Genomic DNA, 24224 nt, shown 5'->3' with positions numbered 1-24224 from the left:
GTCCCAGTCTATATCTGGTAAATTGAAATCTCCACCTAAGACTATAACATGCTGAGAAAATTTATGTGAAATGTATTCCAAATTTTCTCTCAGTTGTTCTGCCACTAATGCTGCTGAGTCGGGGGGTCGGTAAAAGGAGCCAACTATTAACCTAGCTCGGTTGTTGAGTGTAACCTCCACCCATAATAATTCACAGGAACTATCCACTTCTACTTCACTACAGGATAAACTACTACTAACAGCGACGAACACTCCACCACCGGTTGCATGCAATCTATCCTTTCTATACACCGTCTGTACCTTTGTAAAAATTTCGGCAGAATTTATCTCTGGCTTCAGCCAGCTTTCTGTACCTATAACGATTTCAGCTTCAGTGCTTTCTATCAGCACTTGAAGTTCCGGTACTTTACCAACGCAGCTTCGACAGTTTACAATTACAATACCGATTGCTGCTTGGTCCCCACATGTTCTGACTTTGCCCCGCACCCGTTGAGGCTGTTGCCCTTTCTGTACTTGCCCGAGGCCATCTAACCTAAAAAACCACCCAGCCCACGCCACACAACCACTGCTACCCGTGTAGCCGCTTGTTGCGTGTAGTGGACTCCTGACCTATCCAGCGGAACCCGAAACCCCACCACCCTATGGCGCAAGTCGAGGAATCTGCAGCCCACACGGTCGCAGAACCGTCTCAGCCTCTGATTCAGACCCTCCACTCGGCTCTGTACCAAAGGTCCGCAGTCAGTCCTGTCGACGATGCTGCAGATGGTGAGCTCTGCTTTCATCTCGCTAGCGAGACTGGCAGTCTTCACCAAATCAGATAGCCGCCGGAAGCCAGAGAGGATTTCCTCCGATCCATAGTGACACACATCATTGGTGCTGACATGAGCGACCACCTGCAGATGGGTGCACCCTGTACCCTTCATGGCATCCGGAAGGACCCTTTCCACATCTGGAATGACTCCCCCCGGTATGCACACGGAGTGCACTTTGGTCTTCTTCCCCTCCCTTGCTGCCATATCCCTAAGGGGCCCCATTACGCGCCTGACGTTGGAGCTCCCAACTACCAGTAAGCCCACCCTCTGCGACTGCCCGGATCTTGCAGACTGAGGGGCAACCTCTGGAACAGGACAAGCAGCCATGTCCGGCCGAAGATCAGTATCAGCCTGAGACAGAGCCTGAAACCGGTTTGTCAGACAAACTGGAGAGGCCTTCCGTTCAGCCCTCCGGAATGTCTTTCGCCCCCTGCCACACCTTGAGACGACCTCCCACTCTACCGCAGGTGAGGGATCAGCCTCAATGCGGGCAGTATCCCGGGCAACCACAGTTGTAGCCCGATCGGGGGATGCGTGGGACGAACTGGCCGTCCCCGACAAACCCCCATCCGGACCCTCACAGTGATGCCCATTGGCAACAGCCTCAAGCTGTGTGACCGAAGCCAACACTGCCTGAAGCTGGGAGCGAAGGGATGCCAACTCAGCCTGCATCCGAACACAGCAGTTGCAGTCTCTATCCATGCTAAAAACTGTTGTGCAATGAACGTCTGAACTAATCTACAGAGAGCGCAAACAAATCGACACAAAATTTAAACGGTTATTAAAATACGAGATTTCCTAGTAAATGCAGTAATGCTGCCACTTGTGCACTGCTGACGCACTGCTTGGCGGCGGAAGGAGACTACGCGATTTTACACTATTCAGGTACTAAAACGCGATGCTACAACTCTCAAATACTATAATACGCCCGAAATTTATGAATTAAACAATGCAAGTACCAAAAACACGCAAAGAAATTAAGAATTAAACTATGTAACAAATGAGTGAGCTAGGAGTATACGACTTGCTGCTGCAGCTGCTTATCCAACGGCGGCAGGGAGCACACTGACTGTGACCAACCGACACTGGCCGTTCAAAACAAAAACAGAAGACAGACGACTACGCGAATTTACACTATTCAGGTACTAAAACGCGATGCTACAACTCTCAAATACTATAATATGCCCGAAATTTATGAATTAAACAATGCAAGTACCAAAAACACACAAAGAAATTAAGAATTAAACTATGTAACAAATGAGTGAGCTAGGAGTATACGACTTGCTGCTGCAGTTGCTTATCCAACGGCGGCAGGGAGCACACTGTAACTCTGTAACTAAAGATTTGCGGACCTATGTTAATCTGAACTTTTTTCTTTAGTTTTACTTGTAGAATAACATATTGAAATATTTGCATGTCTTCGTGAATCACCCTATATATTACGCATTTTTTAAAGATGCAACAATTAAGTAAAAATGCATCAAAATAATATTTCCTTCCATCTATATATGCTCCCATTTAAATGTCAAAAATTATATCAGGAATATGTCCACCATCACTGTATCCACAGCCAGTTACTCGGTCTATGAAGTTTGTGATGAAACTTGCACAGACATTTGTGTTGATGCCGTTGATGACACATTGAATTTCTTCCTTAAGCTGGAGAACTGTTTGTGGTTTATTCTCATAGAACGTGGACTTCACATAACCCCATAAAAAGAGGTCATATGGAGTGAGGTCACAAGATCTGGGAGGCCATTCCAAGTCACCACATATTAAAATCGCAGACTGAGGGAATTTTTCGTGGAGTAGAGTTATTGTATCGTGGGATGTGTGACACAGAGCCCTGTCCAGCTGAAACCACATATTGTCTGTATCCGCTTTATCCAGAGCAAGCCAGATGTTGTTTCTGACCATTTCTCAATAACATTCACTGTTAATGTTTACTGTATTACCGTCAAAATCTTCAAAAAAGAAGGGGCCATCACACCAACTACCCATAAGGCACATCAAACTGTGGTTCATATTGGATGCATGTGGCTCTTGGATAATGCTAGGGTTTTCGTGACCACAAATATGGCAGTTTTGTCGGTTAATGAACTCACACATGTGAAAATGTGCCTCACCACTGAAGATTATTCTTTTTGCAAAATTGTTATCCTCTTCTTGTTTGATGAGCATGTACTTGACTCAATTTCTGTATTTTATATGATCTGTGGGTTTAAGATATTGTGTCAACTGAATCTTATGTGAGCACATATGAAGATTCTTTTTCAGAATTCTTTGTAAAGAGGCTGTCAGAAATTTAGAGTGACTTTGAAGTGACTTGTGACTCACAGCCACACTATCCTGCACCAATGCAATGTTTTATTCTTTACGAACCTCACTGCAACGGAACTTGTTTCCTCAGATATCTTAATAAACTGCAGAATTGTTGATACTGTAGGAGGATTATTACTCCTGAAGATCCCACTAAGTCTATGAACCGTCTCTCATAGCCCTTGATGGTTCTGTAATGAGTTTTCATGATAATAACATGTTCCTCCTTTGTGAACCACTCCATAGCAACTGTGAGCCTGAAATATGCAAACAACAATTGACCAAATAATCAGAATGACAGCCAATATAAAAAATGGAAACAAAATTTTACCACTTAATTTAAAAATTGTGTAATGTATGAAAGACCCTATATTCAAGTTACTTTGACGCCTGACTTAAGCAAACTCAAACTTAACAGCAGTTCTTATAGTCCTAACAGTAATATAATTTCAATAGATAAAGCTACACAAATCAGGTAAATTTGTGGAAAAACGTTTTTGCATTACATATGTGGTGGCTACAGTAAGTACTATGGCATTTACAGCACTCTAAAAGTGCTCATTGTGTCCCTTGAGGCGGTTACTAATATTTTGCATGGTGAGCTAGTATTCTTGGCATGCTTATTGAGGTTTGGCCTATATTGCCCGTTCTATGTATCTGACAGAGAAAATCTTTGATCTGTTCTCTAGAATGTGGCAGCGGAACTACTTCAGACGAGTGATGAAGGCGGTACTGTTGTCTCGTCAACATTACTTGGAAGAAGCAATGTCACAGCCACCCGGTCACCACCGCCACACTCGCCCGAACGACACAACGTCTCATCAACCGTTCTCCACTTCTCCAGCAGAATCATTGCCAGGCTATACAAATAATGCATCCTTTTCTGCAGCTAAAAAAATTGCTGCAGAAAGCCGTGCTCGTAGACGCTACTTTCGAGAGCTTGCTGCTGTCCGTGAGGAAGTTGGCCAGAGTGACCACAGTTCTGAAGATGAGAACTATCCTGGTAACATGTTTTCTTATATTATTGCTGCTACCTGTAATGTTTATGGACACTTGATATTTAGTATCCTCACTTTATTGTGAGCATATAAGTGTTTCTAATCCAACATCTTTGTCTCTTTCCTTTTTTTTTTTTTTTTAGTCTGTGAGTTGGTTTTTCTATTTTTTGTTTTCACAGATAAGAGTAGAAAACTAGGATGAATGAGTGGGTTACTAGAGGGGTGGGAGTCTTGCATTCTCTGTAGAGAAGCAATATCAGCAGAGTGACTTCGAACATGGACTAGTCATTTGATGTCACCTGAGTAAAAGATCCATCAAAGACCTTTCAACCCTTCTAAAGTTGCACAAGTCTGCTGTTGGTCTTACGAGGGCTATGCCGAAAGTTTTTAGCAGCCCGTAAACCATAAGGCGGAGGTCAATGGGGTTGTTTTCATTCAAAAGAGCAATGTTTTTTGACCTCGGGACGTGCGCGCGCAGCCCCTGGCTAGCGGTGATTCCCCCACAGTGCGGTAAGAAAGCACAGGCAGTGCTGAGTCAGAGACAGTGCAGGATGGAGCTGTCACGCCGTGACTTTCGTGCCATGATTTTTTACGATTATAAAAAGGGTTTAAGTGCCGAAGAATGCCATTCTTCTTTGCTGTGTGTTTTTGGTGAAGCTTCCCCTTCTAGGACCACAGTTAGAAATTGGTTTAGTGAGTTTTTGAGGGGTCGGCAGTCAATTGAAGACGAACCTCGTCCCGGTCAGCCAGCAACAGCTGTGACTCCTGAAAACATTGATGCTGTGAGGACAATGATCAAAGAAGATCCACATCTTACATTTTGCGACATTGGAGGGACCCTAAATATTGGATCGACAGCAGCACATACCATCATTCATAGTCACTTAGGCCTTACTAAGAGATGTGCCCATTGGGTGCCACATTCCCTGACAGAAATCCAAAAGGAGGCGAGAGTGGACTTGTGTTATTTCATGCTCGAAAAATTCAATGGAGGGAAGTACCGAGGCACCTAAAATATCGTCACAGGTGATGAAACGTGGGTCTACCATTATAACTCTGAAATGAAGAGACAGTCTTCTGTGTGGTGCTTTCCAGGGGAGGAACCACCCACAAAAGTTCAACGAAGTCGGAGCTCTGGAAAAAAGACGGTGGCAACTTTTTTCACAAAGATCAGGCACCTCACCTCTGTGACCTCGTACACACGTCGTACAGTTAATACCGAATGGAACGTGAACGATTGTCTTCCAAAAGTCATCGCCACATGGAAGTCACAGCATCCAAAGTCCAAGAGTGGGCACCTTCTGTTGCATCACAACAATGCTTCTGCGCACAGGGCTGCCAGAACGATGGACTTTCTGGAGAAGGAAAAAGTGCGAGTGTTACCCTATCCCCCCTATTCACCTGACCTGGCCCCCCGTGACTTCTTTCTGTTCCCTGAGACTAAGGAGAAAATTCGAGGGCAGCGGTTTTCATCAGATGAAGAGTCCATTGCAACATATGAGAGTGCACTAAGTGACATCCCAAAAGAAGCTTGGACTGACACATTTTCTATGTGGTTTCAGAGAATGGAAAAATGTATACATACTAATGGAGAGTATTTTGAAAAGTTGTAAATGTTCTTTTGCAAATAAATTTTTTTCACACATTCTGCTAAAAACTTTCAGCATAGCCCTCGTATGTCTGTGAAGTGTAAATGCAAAGGAATAACCGCAGCCAAACCAACAACAGGCAGACCTCGTGTACGGACAGACAGGGACCGCTGAGCATTGTGGAGGCTGGTTGTAAAAATATCCCATGAAATCAGTGGAAGGAATCATTTGACAGTTCCAAAGTATTACCAGCAGTCCATCTAGCACAGTGAATGTGCATAGGGAGTTATAAAGAGTTGGGTACAATGGACAAGTAGTTCCTCATGAGCTACACATCACTGTAATCAACACTACAGTTGAGGTGGTATAAAGAGCAACGTCTTGTGACAGTGCGTGTCTGGAAATGAGTGATTTGCGGTGAGGAATTGTGCTATAACCTGTAACAATTTGATGGGATGGTTTGGGTTTCAGCGAATGCCTGGAGAATGTTACCTGCCATTCTGTGTAATGCCAACAGTGAAGTATGAATGAGATAGTGTTATGGTACGGGTATGCTTTTTATGGTTAGGATGTGGTCCCTTACTGCATGTGAGAAAATATTTGTGGAAGGATATGAAAACATTTTACAGCATAGTGTACATACTGCATACAGTAGAGGAACAGTTCAGAGACAGTTGCAACAGCATCTGTGAGGCAATGGTTTGTGAACAATAACGTTCTGGCAATGGGCTGATTTGACCAATGTCTTGACTCAAATCAAATGGAACTCTTTTGGGATGAGTTAGAATGTTGACTTCACTCCAGACACAAGTGTCCGACGTCAGTACCTTCTCTGGGTTCGGTGCTTGAGGAAGAATGGGCTGCCTTTCCTCCAGACATTGAGACAGCTGATTGAAAGTGGCTCCAGCAGAATTCAAGCTGTCAAGCAAGTGAAGGGTGGACACAACCCATATTAATGCTTACTACACACATCAAAAAAAGTTTTGCGTCACCCCGGTTCCCAGAAATCCTTAAGATAGACATTGACTGTGGATATTGTATCACAGACACAGTCCCTTTGACTGTTCAGAGATGTCACTAAACCCGTCCAAAGATGTAAACAATCATGCATGAACAGTGCCTATTAGACGGAGGGGCTCCGACAGCCAATCAGTTCCAGTCATTCCACCAGGAAGGAGGTACACTGCTCATGTTGTCTGTAGTTCAACCATGCTTAGACAGTCAGTACTACAGTTTGATCGTGTTTGCATTGCTACTTTGTGCCAGGAAGGGCTCTCAACAAGGGAAGTGTCTAGGCGTCTCGGAGTGAACCAAAGCGATGTTGTTCGGACATGGAGGAGATACAGAGAGACAGGAACTGTGGATGATATGCCTAGCTCAGGCTGCCCATGGGCTACTACTGCAGTGGATGACTGCTACTTACGGATAATGGCTCGGAGGAACAATGACAGCAATGCCACCATGTTGAATAATGCTTTTTGTGCAGCCACAGGGTGTCATGTTACGACTCAAACTGTGTGCAATAGGATGCATGATGCGCAAATTCACTTTCGACATCCAGGGTGAGGTCCATCTTTGCAACCACAACACCATGCAATGCGGTACAGATGAGCTTGACAACATGCCGAATGGACCTCTCAGGATTGGCATCACATTCTCTTCACTAGTGAGTGTCACATATGCCTTCTACCAGACAATTGTTGGAGGCCTGTTTGGAGGCAACCCAGTCACGTTCAATGCCTTAGACACACTGTCCAGCGAGTGCAACAAGATGGAGGTTCCCTGCTGGTTTGGGGTGGCATTCTGTCGGGCCGACATACGCCGCTGGTGGTCATGAAAGGTGCCAGAATGGCTGTACGATATGTGAATGCCATCCTCCGACTGATAGTGCAACCATATCGGCAGCATATTGGTGAGTCATTTGACTTCATGGATGACAATTCGCACCCCCATAGTGCACATCTTGTGAATGACTTGCTTCAGGATAACGATATCACTCGACTACAGTGGCCGGCATGTTCTCCAGACATGAACCCTATCTAACATGCCTGAGATGCATTGAAAAGGGCTGTTTATGGATGGTATGACCCACCAACCACTGAGGGATCTATGCCAAATTGCTGTTGAGGAGTGGGACAGTTTGGACCAACAGTACCCTGATGAACTCGTGGATTGTATGCCACGATGAATACAGGCACACATCAATGCAAGAGGATGTGCTTCTGGGTATTAGAGGTACCGTTGTGCATAGCAATCTGGACCACCACCTCCGAAGGTTTTGCTGTATGGTGGTATAACATGCAATGTGTGGTTTTCATGAGCAATAAAAAAGGCAATAATGATGTTTATGTTGGTCTCTATTCCAATATTCTGCACAGGTTTCGGAACTCTTGGAAACGAGGCAATGCAAAACTTTTTTTGATGTTGTATTACGTGTCCGGAGACGTTTGATGCTACTGAACTGAGAGGTAATGATGGGATGGCAGAGTTAATGCGGAAGTGTGTGTGAGAGTTCATTTGGAGTAACGATGTGCTTGAAAACTGTGAATTGCTGTACACTATTAGTTTTTGTGACTATAATTTAATGCTACCTTGTCTTTTAACATATCTGATATTTGTAATTCCACAGAAGGTCCTCCGCCCAGACTGAGCAAACGGCAGAAACGGCAACTGGCAGCTCTGCAGAGCTCGCTGCGGACGGACTCCGGCGGCTTCGTCGCCGGCGGGGAGAACAGTCCCACGCGGCACTGGCCCGCTGTTGCGTCTACTCTGTCTGTCCGGTCGGGGGATGTCGGCGGTGGTGCCGGGGACCTTCTGCTGGCCGGGCTGGATGCAGGGTATGCCAGTGCGAGTGGCAGCCTGTACGAGCCAGGGGAGGAGACCTACCGTGCCATGCTCTACCGCCACAAGAGGCGAAGAGCGCACGGAGATGTGAGTTTTTTGTCCATTCTAATGTTCAGTCCCATTCTCCGAAAGTTTTGCGTGTAGATGTATTGCTATGCTGTTTGCGTTTATTTATCATAAGGCAAACTGAGTTCTATAAGTTCCAAATTACAAATATTCATCTTCCTGAAAGTTCCTGGCAGGTTAAAACTGTGTACCAGACCAGAAATCTAACCTGGGACCTTAACCTATCACAGGCAAGTGCTCTATCGACTGAAGTACTGGCGGAAGTAAAGCTGAGATGATGGGTCATGATTTGGGAATGGATAACTCTTTCAGTAGAGCACTTGCCCACAAAAGGAGAAGTCCAAGGTTCGAATCCTTGTTCATCGTGCAATTTTAATCTGACAGAAAGTTTTGTATCACCACAAACTACGCTGCAAAGCGAAAAATTCATTCTGGAGACTCCTCCATCTCCTCTTCCTCATCCGCTTCTTCTTCATCTTTGTCTTCTTTGCCTTCTTCCTTTTCAGGTCTTTCCTTAGGGTTCTAATCCAGGTATTTGGTGAGTGTCCAGTGCCGTCTTTTGATTCTTTTAGGTCAAGTATTGTTCTTGTCGAATTGTTGGGTTTACATCCCACGACATGCCCATAATAGTGTAGGCAATTCAATTGAAGCTTTTCTGTTACGTTTTCTACCTTAAACCTGCCAAGGACGTGGTCATTTCTTATTCTGTCCTTTAGGATCGCTGCTCCAGACCAGCATGGTGTACTTGTTTCTGTAACCTGGAGCTTCCATTCATCTGATTTGCACATACTAAATACTAAATTGTACATTAGAAGTGATCTTATTGCATGTTTGTTCATTTATCCTTTGATTTCAATCACCGTCTTCTCATTGCAGAGGGCGCCTGTTCATGACCTGCATCCCTACAACCCAATTTTCACACAGTTTTTAGTGTCTTTATCCATGGAAACTGCAGGTGTTATTACTTGAACTGATCGGTTGGCGTTATAAGGGTATCGTCGAGATGCAGTTTTGGTTTAGAACTGGTGGCCACTCTTGAAAAGCTGCAATACATATACTCTGTTTTGGTACTACACACTGTAAGTCCTCTATATTCTAGCAACGTGCCTGATGCTTGAAGATCATCTTGAATTTCTGCTATTAGAACTATGTTATCAGCATACAAAAGTTTTAAGTGCAGTTGGCTTCAGTGGTTGTTGTAAGACATAGTTCATGACTGTATTGAACAGCAGCAGACTCAAAGCAGATCCTTCGTGGACCCCCCAACTCTTATCTCAACTTCTTCACTGACACCTGCAGATATTACGGATTTTGTCTGTACGTTCACACACGTCTTTCAGAATATAGAAGTAGCACTCTGGGACACATTGCATGCAAAGAGCTTGCCGTATAAGCCTTCTCAGCACTTGCTCAGCAGTATTTTCGAGGCAAATAAACACAAGATGGAGGTGTTTCTTGAGATCAATGTATTTTTCCATTGGGATTTTAACATTACAAACAGTGCCAATTGTGCCTATCCTTTCGTGAAACCACATCAGTTGGTCTTAGTTTTTGTTGCCTTATTTGATATGTTTGCAAACACTCATCCTCATTGTTTCTGATATTAATTGTTCTGCACAACAGTTTCTGTTCTGCATTTTTGTAGAACAGAATTACATTATGTAAGTCTGGAGGCTTTTGTGGATGTTGTTAAAATATTCTGGGTTGTTAGGCCATATCATATTTCTTATGTGCCAGACTGGGACTTGAACCTGTAGTTCACAATAACCACAAGCAGTCACCATAATCATCTTGGATATCTGTGCACAGTTTCTGAACTGACCCAGACCTCCATATGCCACACAGTATACCTCTGGAGTCAAAGGCCATATGACATATGAAAGTTTGGGTCAGTCCTGGAAGTTTGCTTGGGTGACCAAAAGCAGTTAAGGAAATCGCTCGTAAAAAGCGAGAGATCTAGGTTAGTGTCTCAGTCCAGCATATATTTTCACGTGTCACCAATAGGTAATATCTTCATATCTCATAGGTATGACTTTCGTAAGCAGTTGGAAATCACCCTGACTACTGTCAAACAATTGGCAGCTGCTGCAAATAGGTGTGATGGAAGAGCTCCCAAGACTTGTGCACCTGTGGTACCTGTACCAGAGATGTCTCGAGTATTATCCTCTCTCGTACTCGTAGATACTGCCTCCTCTGCAGAAAGTACAGAATCTGTCATTACTTGTCCACTTCACCACGAGTGGCATGTCAGTGGTAGATCTAGGCATCCTGTAGGTGGTGGATGGGGATCAAGGAGGACTCAGGGTATTGTATCGACCCCTCTAACTAGCAAGTTTGAAGTGCTGTCTTTCACTGAAACTGAAACGCACATTACCTGCTTGAGGAAACCTGTTTTGGCCGGTGTCAGGAGGACGCAAACACAGAAGGGTAGTGGTCTATTAATCATCAGCAGTTCAAACATATGGCAAATGATGGTAGCAAGGGACAGGAAAGGACACCAGGTGCACTCGGTGTGTATGCCTGGAGGCCTCATTCAACATGTTGAAGAAGCTATTCCAGCAGCCACTGAAGGAACACGGTGCAACCAACTGCAGACTGTGCTGCACATTGGAACAATGAGGTCATACTCGGATCATTCCAGCTACTGGCGGAGAAGACCATCCTCGCGTATGGAGTTTCAGTGAAACTCACAGTGTACAGCATTGTCCCCAGAACTGATTGTGGCCCTTTGGTTCTGAGTCAAATGGAAGGACTGAACCAGAGACTCCGAAGGTTCTGTGACAAAGTAGGCTGCAATTTCCTGGACTTACGCCAAGGGGTTGAGCACTGTAGGGTCCTCCTAAATGAGTCAGGAGTGCACTTACACATCAAAGGCTGCTATTCAGGTAGATTAGATGACACTCCATCTAATCCATATAACAATAGTTGTGGAAAACCTAGAAGTATCAGTGTAAGATTGAAAGAAATGCCTCCTATAGGTGGAAGTATTAAAATCCTAATGGTTAAATGTTGAAGCATTTGCAACAAAGTTCCAGAGCTTGAAGCCCTCCTGAAAAGCAGTGAAACTTACGTAATACCAGGTACAGAAAGCTGGTTGAAACCTGGAATTTATAGCAATGAGATTTTTGGGGAAAACGTATGTGTATATTGGAAGGATAGGCTAATGGGAAATGGGGGTGATGTATTTGGCACAGTAGTGAAGAAACTCAGATCCACTAACATGCTGAAGCTGCATGTGAGATGTTTTGGGCAAGACAGTATCAGGGGTGGGCATAAAATGATAACTGAATCCTTCTATTATGCATCAGGCTCATCTCCTGATGTAACCAAAAACTTTAGAGAAAATCTCATTTCACATGTACATAAGTTCCCCTATCATGCTGTAGTCATTGGTGGAGACTTTAATCACCCAAAAATCAGTTGGGAAAATTACAGTTTTGTTACTGGTGGGCGTGATAACATATCCTGTGAAAAATTGTTAAATGCGTTCTTCAAGGACTACCTAGAACAGATAGTTTGTAACCGTACTCATTATGGAAATGTATTGGATCTAATGGCAACAGATAGACCTTGCCTCTTTGAGGATGCCCACATCGAAACTGGAGTCGATGATCATGATGTGGTTGTGGAAACAATGATTACCAAAGTACAAAGCACAACTAAAACAAGCAGAAAGATGTATATGTTCAGTAAACTAGACAAAAAATCAGTAGTGTTGTATCTCAGTGAGGAAAATGAAACTATCAGCGTAAGGCAGGAGCATGTAGAGGAACTAATGACCCAAGTTTAAAAGAATGATTGCTCATGCACTAGATAGGTATGTATCCAGAAGAACAGTTCATAATGGAAACGATTGTCCATGGTATAATGTCAATGTAAAGAAACTTTTAAACAAATAGAGATTAGTGGTTAATGCGTGTAACACCAAGCACAGGGCTACAGATGGAGAGATGCTGAATCAAACACATTTTGCTGCATGATGCCTTCAATGACTACCATAACAGAATAATTTCAGATGATCTTTCATGAAACCCAAAGGAATTCTGGTTGTATTTAAAGGCTGTTAGTGGTAATAGAATATGGGCCCAGTACCTAGGGAATGAGACAGGAATTGAAATTGAGCATAGCGAAGCAAAAGCTGAAATGCTTAACGCCATTTCCAAATGTTCCTTTATAAAGGAAAGCTCAGGAGGAATGTCCCAGTTTAATCCTTCTACTAAAGAAAAGATGAGGGGAAATAAGTATTAGTGTCAGTGGTGTTAGGAAACAGCTGAAATCGTTAAAACTGAACAAAGCTCATGGTCCGATGGAATCCCTGTCAGATTCCGTATGGAATTTGTGGCTGAGTTAGCCCCTCTTTTAACTATAATCTATTGTAGATCCCTCGAACAAACAGTCATGCCCACTTCTTGGAAAGAAGCATGTGTTACAGTCGTTTACAAGAAGGGTAGTAGAAGTAATCAACAAAACTACTGTGTTCAGTATCCTTGACATTGATTTGTTGTAGAATCTTAGAACATACTCTTAGCTTAAACATAATAAGGTATCTTGCACAGAATGACTGCTTCCATGCCAACCAAGATGGATTCCAAAAATATTGATTATGTGAAACCCAACTTGCACTTCCCTCATATGACTTACTGAGGTACAGTATTTATTGGTTTGCGAGAAACATTTGATTCGGTACCACACCTATGTTTACTGTCAAAACTATAGTCACATCAGGTGAAATTTTTGACTAGATTGAGTAGGAAGGATGTAACCTGTTATCTTGATTGGTTTGCGAGAAACATTTGATTCGGTACCACACCTATGTTTACTGTCAAAACTATAGTCACATCAGGTGAAATTTTTGACTAGATTGAGTAGGAAGGATGTAACCTGTTATCTTGAATGGAGAGTCTTCATTAGGTGTTGAAGTAACTTTTTGTGTGCCCAAGGGAAGTATGTTGGGACCCTGCTGTTCACGTTGTACATTAATGACCTTTTTGTATATTAATAGTTTTGCTTACCTGTGTGTGCTGTAGCTGTTCATTTGCACTTTTTTGACATGGTTTTTGCAGTTTTGTAAATACCGTTTTTGACTATGTTTAGATGTTTCTAGAATGAAATTATCACTCTACAGCTGGGTGTGCACTGATATTAAACTTCCTGGCAGATTAAAACTGTGTGCTGGACCGAGACTCGAACTCGGGATCTTTGCCTTTCTCGGGCAAAAGCTCTACCAACTGAGCTACCTAAGCATGACTCACGCCCCGTCCTCACAGCTTTAATTCCGTCAGTACCTTGTCTCCCACCTTCCAAACTTCACAGAAGCTCTGCCAGGAAGTTTCATATCAGCGCACACTCTGCTGTAGAGTGAAAATTTCATTCTAGAAACATCCCCCAGGCTGTGGCTAGGCCATGTCTCCGCAATATCCTTTCTTCCAGGAGTGCTAGTTCTGCAAGGTTCGCAGGAGAGCTTCTGTGAAGTTTGGATGGTAGGAAACGAGGTACTGGCAGAATTAAAGCTGTGAGGACGGGCTGTGAGTCGTGCTTGGGTAGCTCAGTTGGTAGAGCATTGGCTGCGAAAGGCAAAGGTCCCGCATTCGTGTCTCAGTCCGGCACACAGTTTTAATCTGCCAGGAAGTTTCTTATGTTACGATGATTTGAAAATGGATTCCAATCTGAAACTAATCGGCGAGCGAATAAAAAATATGAAATTTGCAACTTTGGCTGGTTTTTTTGTTGTACTGATTAACAGAAGTTGCTGACCTGAAATTATTCTAGTATGCAGAAAGTTCATAAATATTAATAGTAACCTCAGACTTTTTACAGATGATGCAGTTATCTATAATGAAGTAATGTTCGAAAGAAACACTGTAAAGATTCAGTCAAATCTTGATATAATTTGAAAGTGGTACAGAGTTTGGAATCTTACCTTAAATGTTTAAAAATGTAAAATTGTGCACTTTGCAAAAAGAAAAAAACGTAATGTCCTAGGACCATAATATCAATGAGTTATTGTTGGAATCGTCCAACTCATACAAATGTCTAAGTGTAACACTTTGTAGGGTATGAAATTTAATTATCACGTAGCTTCAGTCATGGTTAAAGCAAATGGTAGTCTTGGTTTTATTGGTAGAATACTGGGGCACTGCAATCAGTCTACAAAGGAGATTGCTTAAAAATCACTTGTATGACCTGTCCTGGAATATTGCTCTAGTTTGTGGGAACCTAAGCCAAAAAGGACTAACAGGGGATATTTAACATATACATAGAAGGGCAGTTAAAGATATAACTGAATGAATAGGGCAGTTAAAGATATAGTAAAAGAAAAAAAGACAAAAAGATGATTTTTGCAGATGATATGGTAATATGGGGTGATAAGAGGTAGATGTACAGTTACAGCTTGATGCGTAGAAGGAAATAATGAAAAGGTATGGATTAAAAATAAATAAAGATAAGAGTGAAGTAATGGTATTTGGAAGAGAGAAAGGGATCAACAGAAATATTACCTTGAATGGAGAACCCCTCAAAGTGGTATAAAGTGTCACTTATTTAGGGAGTGAAATATCTAGGGATGGAAGAATAACTAATGAAATTAATAGGAGGTTACAGAAGGGAGGCAATTTCTATCAAACAATAAAACACCTGATTTGGAATAATAAAGTTTCAGAAAGAGCAAAATCCTTATGTATAAGAATTATTACATCCCTATTGTCACCTATGGTGGAGAAACGTGGACAATGACAGAAAGGGACTGGAGCAGACTGCAAGCAGAGGAAATGAAATTTTTCAGAGCAATTAAGGGAAAAAAACAAGAATGGACAGGGTAAGGAATGTAGAGATTAGAAAGGACCTTAAACAAGAAAGTATGAGAGAAGAAATTGAAAGAAAGAGATTAAGATGCTATGGGCATGTTAAGAGGATGCATGGGCAGAGACTCCCCAAAATTATGGAAGAACTAAAGATGGATGGGAAAAGACCTAGAGGGCGCCCAAGAACACGGTGGAAAATGGGAGTGAGAATATGTGTAGAAAGGAGAGGTATGACCTGGCAGCAAGTGGAAGAAGAAAAGTAGTGGGAGGACCGAGCCAAATGGAGAGGACTCGTCAGCACCCAGACCCGACAGTAGCTGGAGCGGGATTCAGATATAGATAGACATAGAAGGGCAGTATTAATGATCACAAATTTGTATGATCCATGGGAGAGTGTCAGAGAGATACTGAAGGAACTGAACTGGCAGGCTCTTGAAGATATACATATACTACCCCAAGATAGCCTGTTAACAAAGTTTCAAGAACTGGCTTTAAATGATGACTAGGAATATACTACAGCCCTCTACGTATTGCTCACATAGGTTTTGTGAGGATAAGATTACAATAATTATAGCACACACACAGGCATTCAGACAATCATTCTTCCCAACCTCTAACTGTGAATGGAACAGGAAGAAACTCTAATAACTGGTATAATGGGATGTACCCTCTGCCAGGCACTTAACTGTGCTTTGCTGAGTATAGATTTAGATGTTGAAAGAAACCCAAATAATTGATACAGTGGAATGTACCATCTGCAATCCACTTCATGGTAATTTGCAGAGTAGAGATGAAGATGTAGAATACTATCTACTCCTTGAATATAAATTGCCAATCATAAAAGTCTGTACTTTTGTCCAGGGACAAAGGAAATGTTGTAAAATTTATTACAAGAAGCAAAACATTATTGGCTGTTCCTTGAGTTGTGACTGTTGAATGAGACTAACCACCTGAAACTATTTAAAGTCTGTCAGGAAATGTATACTCAGCTGCAGAAACAAAACATGTCTTTACAAACTCTGTCTGTGAGACTGTCAATCTCCTGAACTATGTGTTGTACAATGACATAATTTATCAAGTATATTCAGTGATATATATAGGTACTTTCTGCAAAATCTGTCGTGAATAGAGTCTAAGTGCTCTCATCCTCAAATAGTGATTGAGCATTGTATGGGTATTTGCATGTGGTGAGTTACACCAACTGAAGGCACATACACAGATTTTGACTGTTGATATTTGTCTTATAGTGTTAAACCTTTAACGTAAGAGTATACTTCTTAATGAGTAATATTAAATTTTTAAATTTGGTAAGTAATTGTATAAAATAAGGAAAATCAAACTTTTGTTGTCCCTGGAAGCCTTAGATAGGAGGCAACCTCCAATTGGGAACAGGTGCGAAGAGCCAGGTTAGCCATTTAGTAATATATAGATTTATATTGTGAATGAGTGTTCCCAGAATATTATCTCATGGCAGAGAGCAGCACTGTAGGTTCGCTTATTGTTGAATTTAATATTTCTAAACCATAGCACGCTAATGAGAGTTTTATTGACAGCTTATTGACAAGCATGTCCCAGTTCAAGTCCTGCTGAACCCACAGACTTAAAGAGTTCAGCTATGAACTGTGGTGCAAAGATATTCAGAAAGTTCCTATCTAACATAAAGTAAGAAATTGAAAACCCCTACCAATTCGGAAGAAAATTATAACATGTTTCATGATCGACTCTTTCTACAAATTATCTGAGTATGTAGATTGGAGAATTGAAAAATTTTGTTACAATATTAGAGAAAGGAAGTTGCTACTCACCATATAGTGGAGATGCTGAGTCGCAATAGGCACAACAAAAAGATTCACATAATAATAGCTTTCAGCCATTAAGGCTTTTGTCAGCAGTAGGCGTGCGCGCCCACACACACACACACACACACACACACACACATACACACATGCAAACGCAACTTGCACACACGTCTGCAGTCTCAGATAACTGAAACCACACTTTTTTGTTGTGCCTATCGAGACTCAGTGTCTCTACTATATGGCGAGTAGCAACTTTCCTTCTCTAATATTGTTACATTCCATCCTGGATTTTCCATTGTTTGAAAACTTTTGTTAGCTTCGTAACATACTGCATTGTTAGTCTGAAGCTGTACTGTAAACATAAATCAGTATTTAAAGTTGCAAATACCTTTTTTCTTTGAAAAATGCAAGTGTAATCAAGTAAATATAGAGCTACATATAGTACTTTGTACATTTGTGTGCATATAAGTCTTATGCTCACAAAATGAATGGGCAGATTTCCATGTCGTGTTGCTATAGTGGTGTCAGGGAAGAAGGCTGGTGGTGGGGTGATGTGCAGTGACAGAGCGCGGTATACCGTGCAACTGTCCAGCCAATAGTTCAGTTGTGTCTGTCTGCAACACGCAGTTTGGGGTCCGCTTGGAACACTTGACAGAAAATCCTAAGAAGTTCTGGTCTTACGTTACATCAGTAAATGGCTCGAAACAGCATATCCAGACACTCCGGGATGATGATGGCATTGAAACGGAGGATGACACACGTAAAGCTAAACACCTTTTTCCGAAGCTGTTTCACAGAGGAAGACCACACTGCAGTTCCTTCTCTAAATCCTCGCACAAACGAAAAAATGGCTGACATCAAAATAAGTGTCCAAGGAATAGAAAAGCATCTGGAGTCACTCAACAGAGGAAAGTCCACTGGACCTGATGGGATACCAGTTCGATTCTACACAGAGTACACGAAAGAACTTGCCCCTCTTCTAACAGCTGTGTACCGCAAGTCTCTAGAGGAACGGAAAGTTCCAAATGATTGGAAAAGAGCACAGGTAGTCCCAGTCTTCAAGAAGGGTTGTCGAGCAGATGCGCAAAACTATAGACCTATATCTCTGATGTCGATCTGTTGTAGAATTTTAGAACATGTTTTTTGCTCGCGTATCATGTCGTTACTGGAAACCCAGAATCTACTCTGTAGGAATCAACATGGATTTCGGAAACAGCGATCGTGTGAGACCCAACTCGCTTTATTTGTTCATGAGACCCAGAAAATATTAGATACAGGCTCCCAGGTAGATGCCATTGTCCTTGGCTTCTGGAAGGCGTTCGATACAGTTCCGCACTGTCGCCTAATAAACAAAGTAAGAGCCTACGGAATATCAGACCAGCTGTGTGGCTGGATTGAAGAGTTTTTAGCAAACAGAACACAGCATGTTGTTCTCAGTGGAGAGACGTCTACAGACGTTAAAGTAACCTCTGGCGTGCCACAGGGGAGTGTTATGGGACCATTGCTTTTCACATTATATATAAATGACCTAGTAGATAGTGTCGGAAGTTCCATGCGGCTTTTCGCGGATGATGCTGTAGTATACAGAGAAGTTGCAGCATTAGGAAATTGTAGCGAAATGCAGGAAGATCTGCAGCGGATAGTCACTTGGTGCAGTGAGTGGCAACTGACCCTTAACATAGACAAATGTAATGTATTGCGAATACATAGAAAGAAGGATCCTTCAATGTATGATTATATGATAGCGGAACAAACACTGGTAGCAGTTACATCTGTAAAATATCTGGGAGTATGCGTGCGGAACGGTTTGAAGTGGAATTATCATATAAAATTAATTGTTGGTAAGGCGGGTACCAGGTTGAGATTCATTGGGAGAGTCCTTAGAAAATGTAGTCCATCAACAAAGGAGGTGGCCTACAAAACACTCGTTCAACCTATACTTGAGTATTGCTCATCAGTGTGGGATCCGTACCAGATTGGGTTGACGGAGGACATAGAGAAGATTCAAAGAAGAGCGGCGCGTTTCGTCACAGGGTTATTTGGTAACCGTGATAGCGTTACGGAGATGTTTAACAAACTTAAGTGGCAGACTATGCAAGAGAGGCACTCTGCATCGCGGTGTAGCTTGTTGTTCAGATTTCGAGAGGGTGCGTTTCTGGATGAGGTATCGAATATATTGCTTCCCACTACTTATACCTCCCGAGGAGATCACGAATGTAAAATTAGAGAGATTCGAGCGCGCACAGAGGCTTTCCGGCAGTCGTTCTTCCCGCGAACCATACGCGACTGGAGCAGGAAAGGGAGGTAATGACAGTGGCACATAAAGTGCCCTCCACCACACACCATTGGGTGGCGGAGTATAAATGTTGATGTAGATGTAGTGTCGATTTTCATGTTAGTCCAGGTATGGTGCGGTACTGAGCGTCTGTAGTATTATTATGGGTGGCATTTAGCAAACGTGACAAGTTTTACATTAACAAGTAACAGTGATAGTTTTTGGGGTGTATAAATTTGTCTAGGGAGAGTGAGAAGCAGGAATAGTTATACAGCCGGCCGGTGTGGCTGAGCGGTTCTAGGCGCTTCAGCCGGGAACCGCATGACCGCTACGGTCGCAGGTTCGAATCCTGCCTCGGGCATGGATGTGTGTGATGTCTTTAGGTTGGTTAGGTTTAAGTAGTTCTAAGTTCTAGGGGACTGATGACCTCAGATGTTAAGTCCCATAGTGCTCAGAGCCTCTTGAACTTGAATAGTTACACATTGTGTCACTTACCATAGTGGTGCTAGTTGCCAGGGTAGGCGACAGGTGGAGAGTGACATGGGACAGAGCCAGAGAGAGCACCAGCACTGCTGCACAGAATTCTTCATCCATTTCTGCACATAAAGCATCACGCATCTGCCTTCTTGTTTACAAGCGACTATAACAGAATACAAAGATTATTCCTGTTGATGCTGTCTTGATCACGTTTCTTTTTCCATTTATAAAAGGCTATTTTATACAAACAACCTTTTGATCAAAATAGATTACTTGTGGTGGGTGTGCACCACATGTCTGTGTGAAAATTAGGAGCCAGCCACATTACTTTTGAATCAGTGAAGTCAAAGATGGATTGATTGTGCCAAGTGTGGAGTTCTAAAGTCCTGATTATGCTGAAGACTGTATGTGTGCAGAAATAGGGGACTGTGGTATCGTCTGTTAACATCGGAAGTGAAAATATTTTTTCCGAGCTCACTTGTGTTGTAAAACTGAATATAGAGCTTTTGACTCTTCTTAATGTTTATTTTATTTTTTGCTTTGTTTTCATTGCATAGGTTGCCTGATGACTTGATATTTTACCTGCTAGTGTTCTCCCACAAAAGAGACCAAATGTCTGAAAGCAAAAAGGTATTTAGTTTTTTGCGATGCCTGGACAAAGAAAAAGCCTGCACTATATAAATAGGAACATAACTAGACAAAAAATGTAAATAAGAATTGTTTAAACATCGAAGTAGAAAAATAGTTTTGTATCTTATTTGGCACTTAAAAAGAAAATAAGATGCAAAGGATGAAATAAAGAAAGCACTATGTACTGTGTAAATATTGTTTGATCTGTTTTTATTTATAGATTTTCTCATGTGAATAAATGTCGACATTTAGAAGTATTTGGCTGGAAGTTTTCCTATTTTTTTCAGATCGCAGCATTGTAGAGCTCATATCGTATGATCTTTGTCAAGAACATCCACTGTGAACCCACAAAAACTGTTGTCAGTTATAACTCATTCTGTTGCAATACTTCAACTTTTTTGTAAGGAGGACGACACCTCATAGTCTTGTTTTCACCATTCAGGTGTCACACTGCACAGCAGACAGCACTTACAGCACACACAGTTTTGATGTCGACATATAAACAAAAATGAGCACTCAAATGAGTCTTAATATGGGAATAAAATGCCAAGGAAGATGGCACAGTGGTCAGCACACTGGACTCGTATTCAGGTGGACAACAGTTCTAATCCCTATGTGACCTCCCAGATTTAGGTTTTCCGTGATTTCCCTAAATCGCACAAGGCAAATCGTGGCATGATTCTGTGAAAAGGACGTGGTCAATTTCCTTGCCCAATTTTCGCTATTGAGAGATTGTGTCCCATGTGTTCTATCTCTAATGATACCTATGTGTTCTGTCTCTAGTGATAGTGTTCTTGACAGGACATTTAACTCTAATCTTGCTCCCTTTTCAAAATAATATGCCAGGGGCAGTGTAATAGACTCACCGGCAATGAGTACTTGAAATTTACTTTGTAGCGTGGGCTTTGCTCGATGTGTATAAAAACAAGTTAATAATAATACCTGTTGTTTTTCGTACAGTCACATCCGGATCTGGAGACCCACGGTATCTCGATACACGATGTGGCGACGAGGGCGCAGATGGCTAAGAGACCGATTCCCGCGACACCTCCGCTGCGCTGCCCTCCCTCTGCCAGCCCCACGCCCAATGCTACCTCGTCGCCTGTTAGCACACCGAGTCACCACTACCAGCAGCAGCGAGCGGCGACACCACCGAGTACGCCTCACGAGGGAGGGAAGGTGACCGTAAAGCGTCAGAACGTGCCGGCGAGGGCAGGGAGTGGGAAAGGAAGCAGTGCCGACCATCAGCATGTCAACAACAGGGCGCCTCATCTTCGCATTGCTAGCCCACAGGTAAGCATCAGTTGTGCTTTTGCACAAATGCAAAGGAATGTAACCTATATAAGACATTTTACTGTCAGAGAACAAAAATTGCAACACCAGCAGTTAAAGCAAATAGCAATGCAAACACCTTAGGCACTTCTGACTGATGCTAATATTGCCTCTAATTATCCAACCACCCTCACGAACCATTGTAAAAGAGTGTCCCCTCATTACCAGGTACACGAAAAATTTGCATTTTGCAATAAATTCGAATATAGATGCGAATTCTGCCCCAAAATGCAAAAATTCTAACTTATGTAACAGACACGGTTTTATAGAGAATTTTATCCAGGTGAACTATTTTATCAGAAATAGTTTGAAATAGCTTTATTTTCTTCATATAATAATTGAAAATGTAACCAATTTTTAGTTATTAGTCATCACATGATAAAGCCCAATATGGAAAGATAACGTGTTAAAAAAAAAAAAAATAGTACACAAGTTTAGCAATGTAGTCATTGGTCTCAGTGTTCTGGCACCAGGCCAATTGCAGATGGTTGAATAGTCTTGTATATGAGACACAGGGCAATGCAATGTTGTACTCAACTGTCGGACCTAGCACCTTAGAACTAAGAAACACTTGTGATTCTCGAAATTTTCCCAGCTTAAAGAGTATTGTGACTCCAGCTGGATAATGTAGACCTTTTGCCATGACATTTTGACTGACAACCATTCAGCCACCTTCAGGTGATTGTTTTGCACTGGAGATTGCTAGTTCACATCACTAACTTTATACCAAAAGTTGGCTCAGATACGCATGTATGAGAGCAGCAGTTACAAGAGCGACCTCTTTCGAGTTTCGCGCTCCCTTCGAATGTTGCTCCATCTGTGGCCTACAGGCACATGTGTGATGGTGACACTGCATACACATTCTCTGCCGGAATGTGCAATTGCAGAGTTAAAATTCAGATGTCAAAATTAATGAAACTAATTGTTGCTGGTCATAAAATGTTTTCTTTCTGAAGAAATTAAAAAATTAATCAGGTCTCACACATTATCCAACTGAAAGCTGTCATTACGATTAATAAGATCTTGTGCTAAATGTATTTCCACTGTTTCCTTAACAATTGAATCTCAGAAGGACCTCATCGAGACCAAGGTTTGTGTGGCAGAATAATCCGTGGAATATCCAGTGGAGACACAATGCTTAGCTATGGCTGACTTACTGGCCTGTGAAAGGCAATTGTGGTGATCATGTTCGATGCACCTTTCATGCACTGTGTTCATTGTTTGACCAATGTAGGCTGTGCCACACTGGCAATGTATTCTGCAGATTCCAGCCATCTGCAATTCCAGAATGTCCTTTGCCAATCCGAGAAAAGCACAAGTGTTTGTAGGTGGACAGAAGATTACTTGCACATGGTGTTTCCTCAAGATTCCGCCTAATTTCGATGAAATATTGCTGACATACGCGAAGAATGCCCTGGACTTGAACCGCTCCTTTCCTCTTGATCTTGTGGGCGATCACATTTCTTATTCCTTATGGTATGTGCCTATTTCTTCGCATCGACATTCTTCAAAAACAATTGCTGGAAATGATGAACAAAAATCTAAATGACCAGATTGGTCTTTTGGTCTTTGCGGTACACAAAGACGTGAGGGGAAATGTTGACGTAATCAGCATTTGGTGCTGCCAGCAGAAATTGCAACGTTTAACTTCACCTCGCAATTTTGACACTACAGCTACTAAGTTGCTGGCATTGGCAGAAATTAAAACGGCAAGGAAGTCAACATGAAGTGTTCGGACAAATCCGATATGTGACGAAACTGAGCAACGGACCTTTTACTGTGCCACTTACGTGCAGTTACCATTGTTAGCATAGTAGTTATTGCCAAGTGTGAATATGCATAGTTTTTCTTTCAATTTGTGCTGTAAGGGAGACAGATAGGCTGCTACTTTGTTGACATACAGAATATCTAATAATAAATCAATACTTATATAATAGAGGGAAACATTCCACGTGGGAAAAATATATCTAAAAAGAAAGATGATGAGACTTACCAAACAAAAGCGCTGGCAGGTCGATAGACACACAAACAAACACAAACATACACACAAAATTCTAGCTTTCGCAACCAACGGTTGCCTCGTCAGGAAAGAGGGAAGGAGAGGGAAAGACAAAAGGATTTGGGTTTTAAGGGAGAGGGTAAGGAGTCATTCCAATCCCGGGAGCGGAAAGACTTGCCTTAGGGGGAAAAAAGGACAGGTATACACTCGCACACACACACATATCCATCCGCATATACACAGACACAAGCAGACATTTGTAAAGGCAAAGGCAAAGAGTTTTA

The 24224-nt window shown here is 42.2% G+C and overlaps 1 protein-coding gene across 1 annotated transcript in view; it reads left to right on the top strand.

Annotated features, from left to right (window-relative positions):
- The window catches only part of LOC126106882 (nuclear factor related to kappa-B-binding protein), a 194237-nt gene that overhangs the window by 13815 nt on the left and 156198 nt on the right, over positions 1 to 24224 (top strand). The window contains exons 4-6 of the mRNA XM_049913296.1: positions 3821 to 4134; positions 8348 to 8649; positions 21570 to 21902. Coding sequence (XP_049769253.1) covers positions 3821 to 4134; positions 8348 to 8649; positions 21570 to 21902 — 949 coding nt within the window. The remainder of the gene's footprint in view (positions 1 to 3820; positions 4135 to 8347; positions 8650 to 21569; positions 21903 to 24224) is intronic.

The sequence above is a fragment of the Schistocerca cancellata genome, chromosome 10, assembly GCF_023864275.1.
Source record: "Schistocerca cancellata isolate TAMUIC-IGC-003103 chromosome 10, iqSchCanc2.1, whole genome shotgun sequence".
NCBI classification, from domain to species: Eukaryota; Metazoa; Arthropoda; class Insecta; order Orthoptera; family Acrididae; genus Schistocerca; species Schistocerca cancellata.
This window is presented reverse-complemented; position numbering and strand designations above follow the sequence as displayed.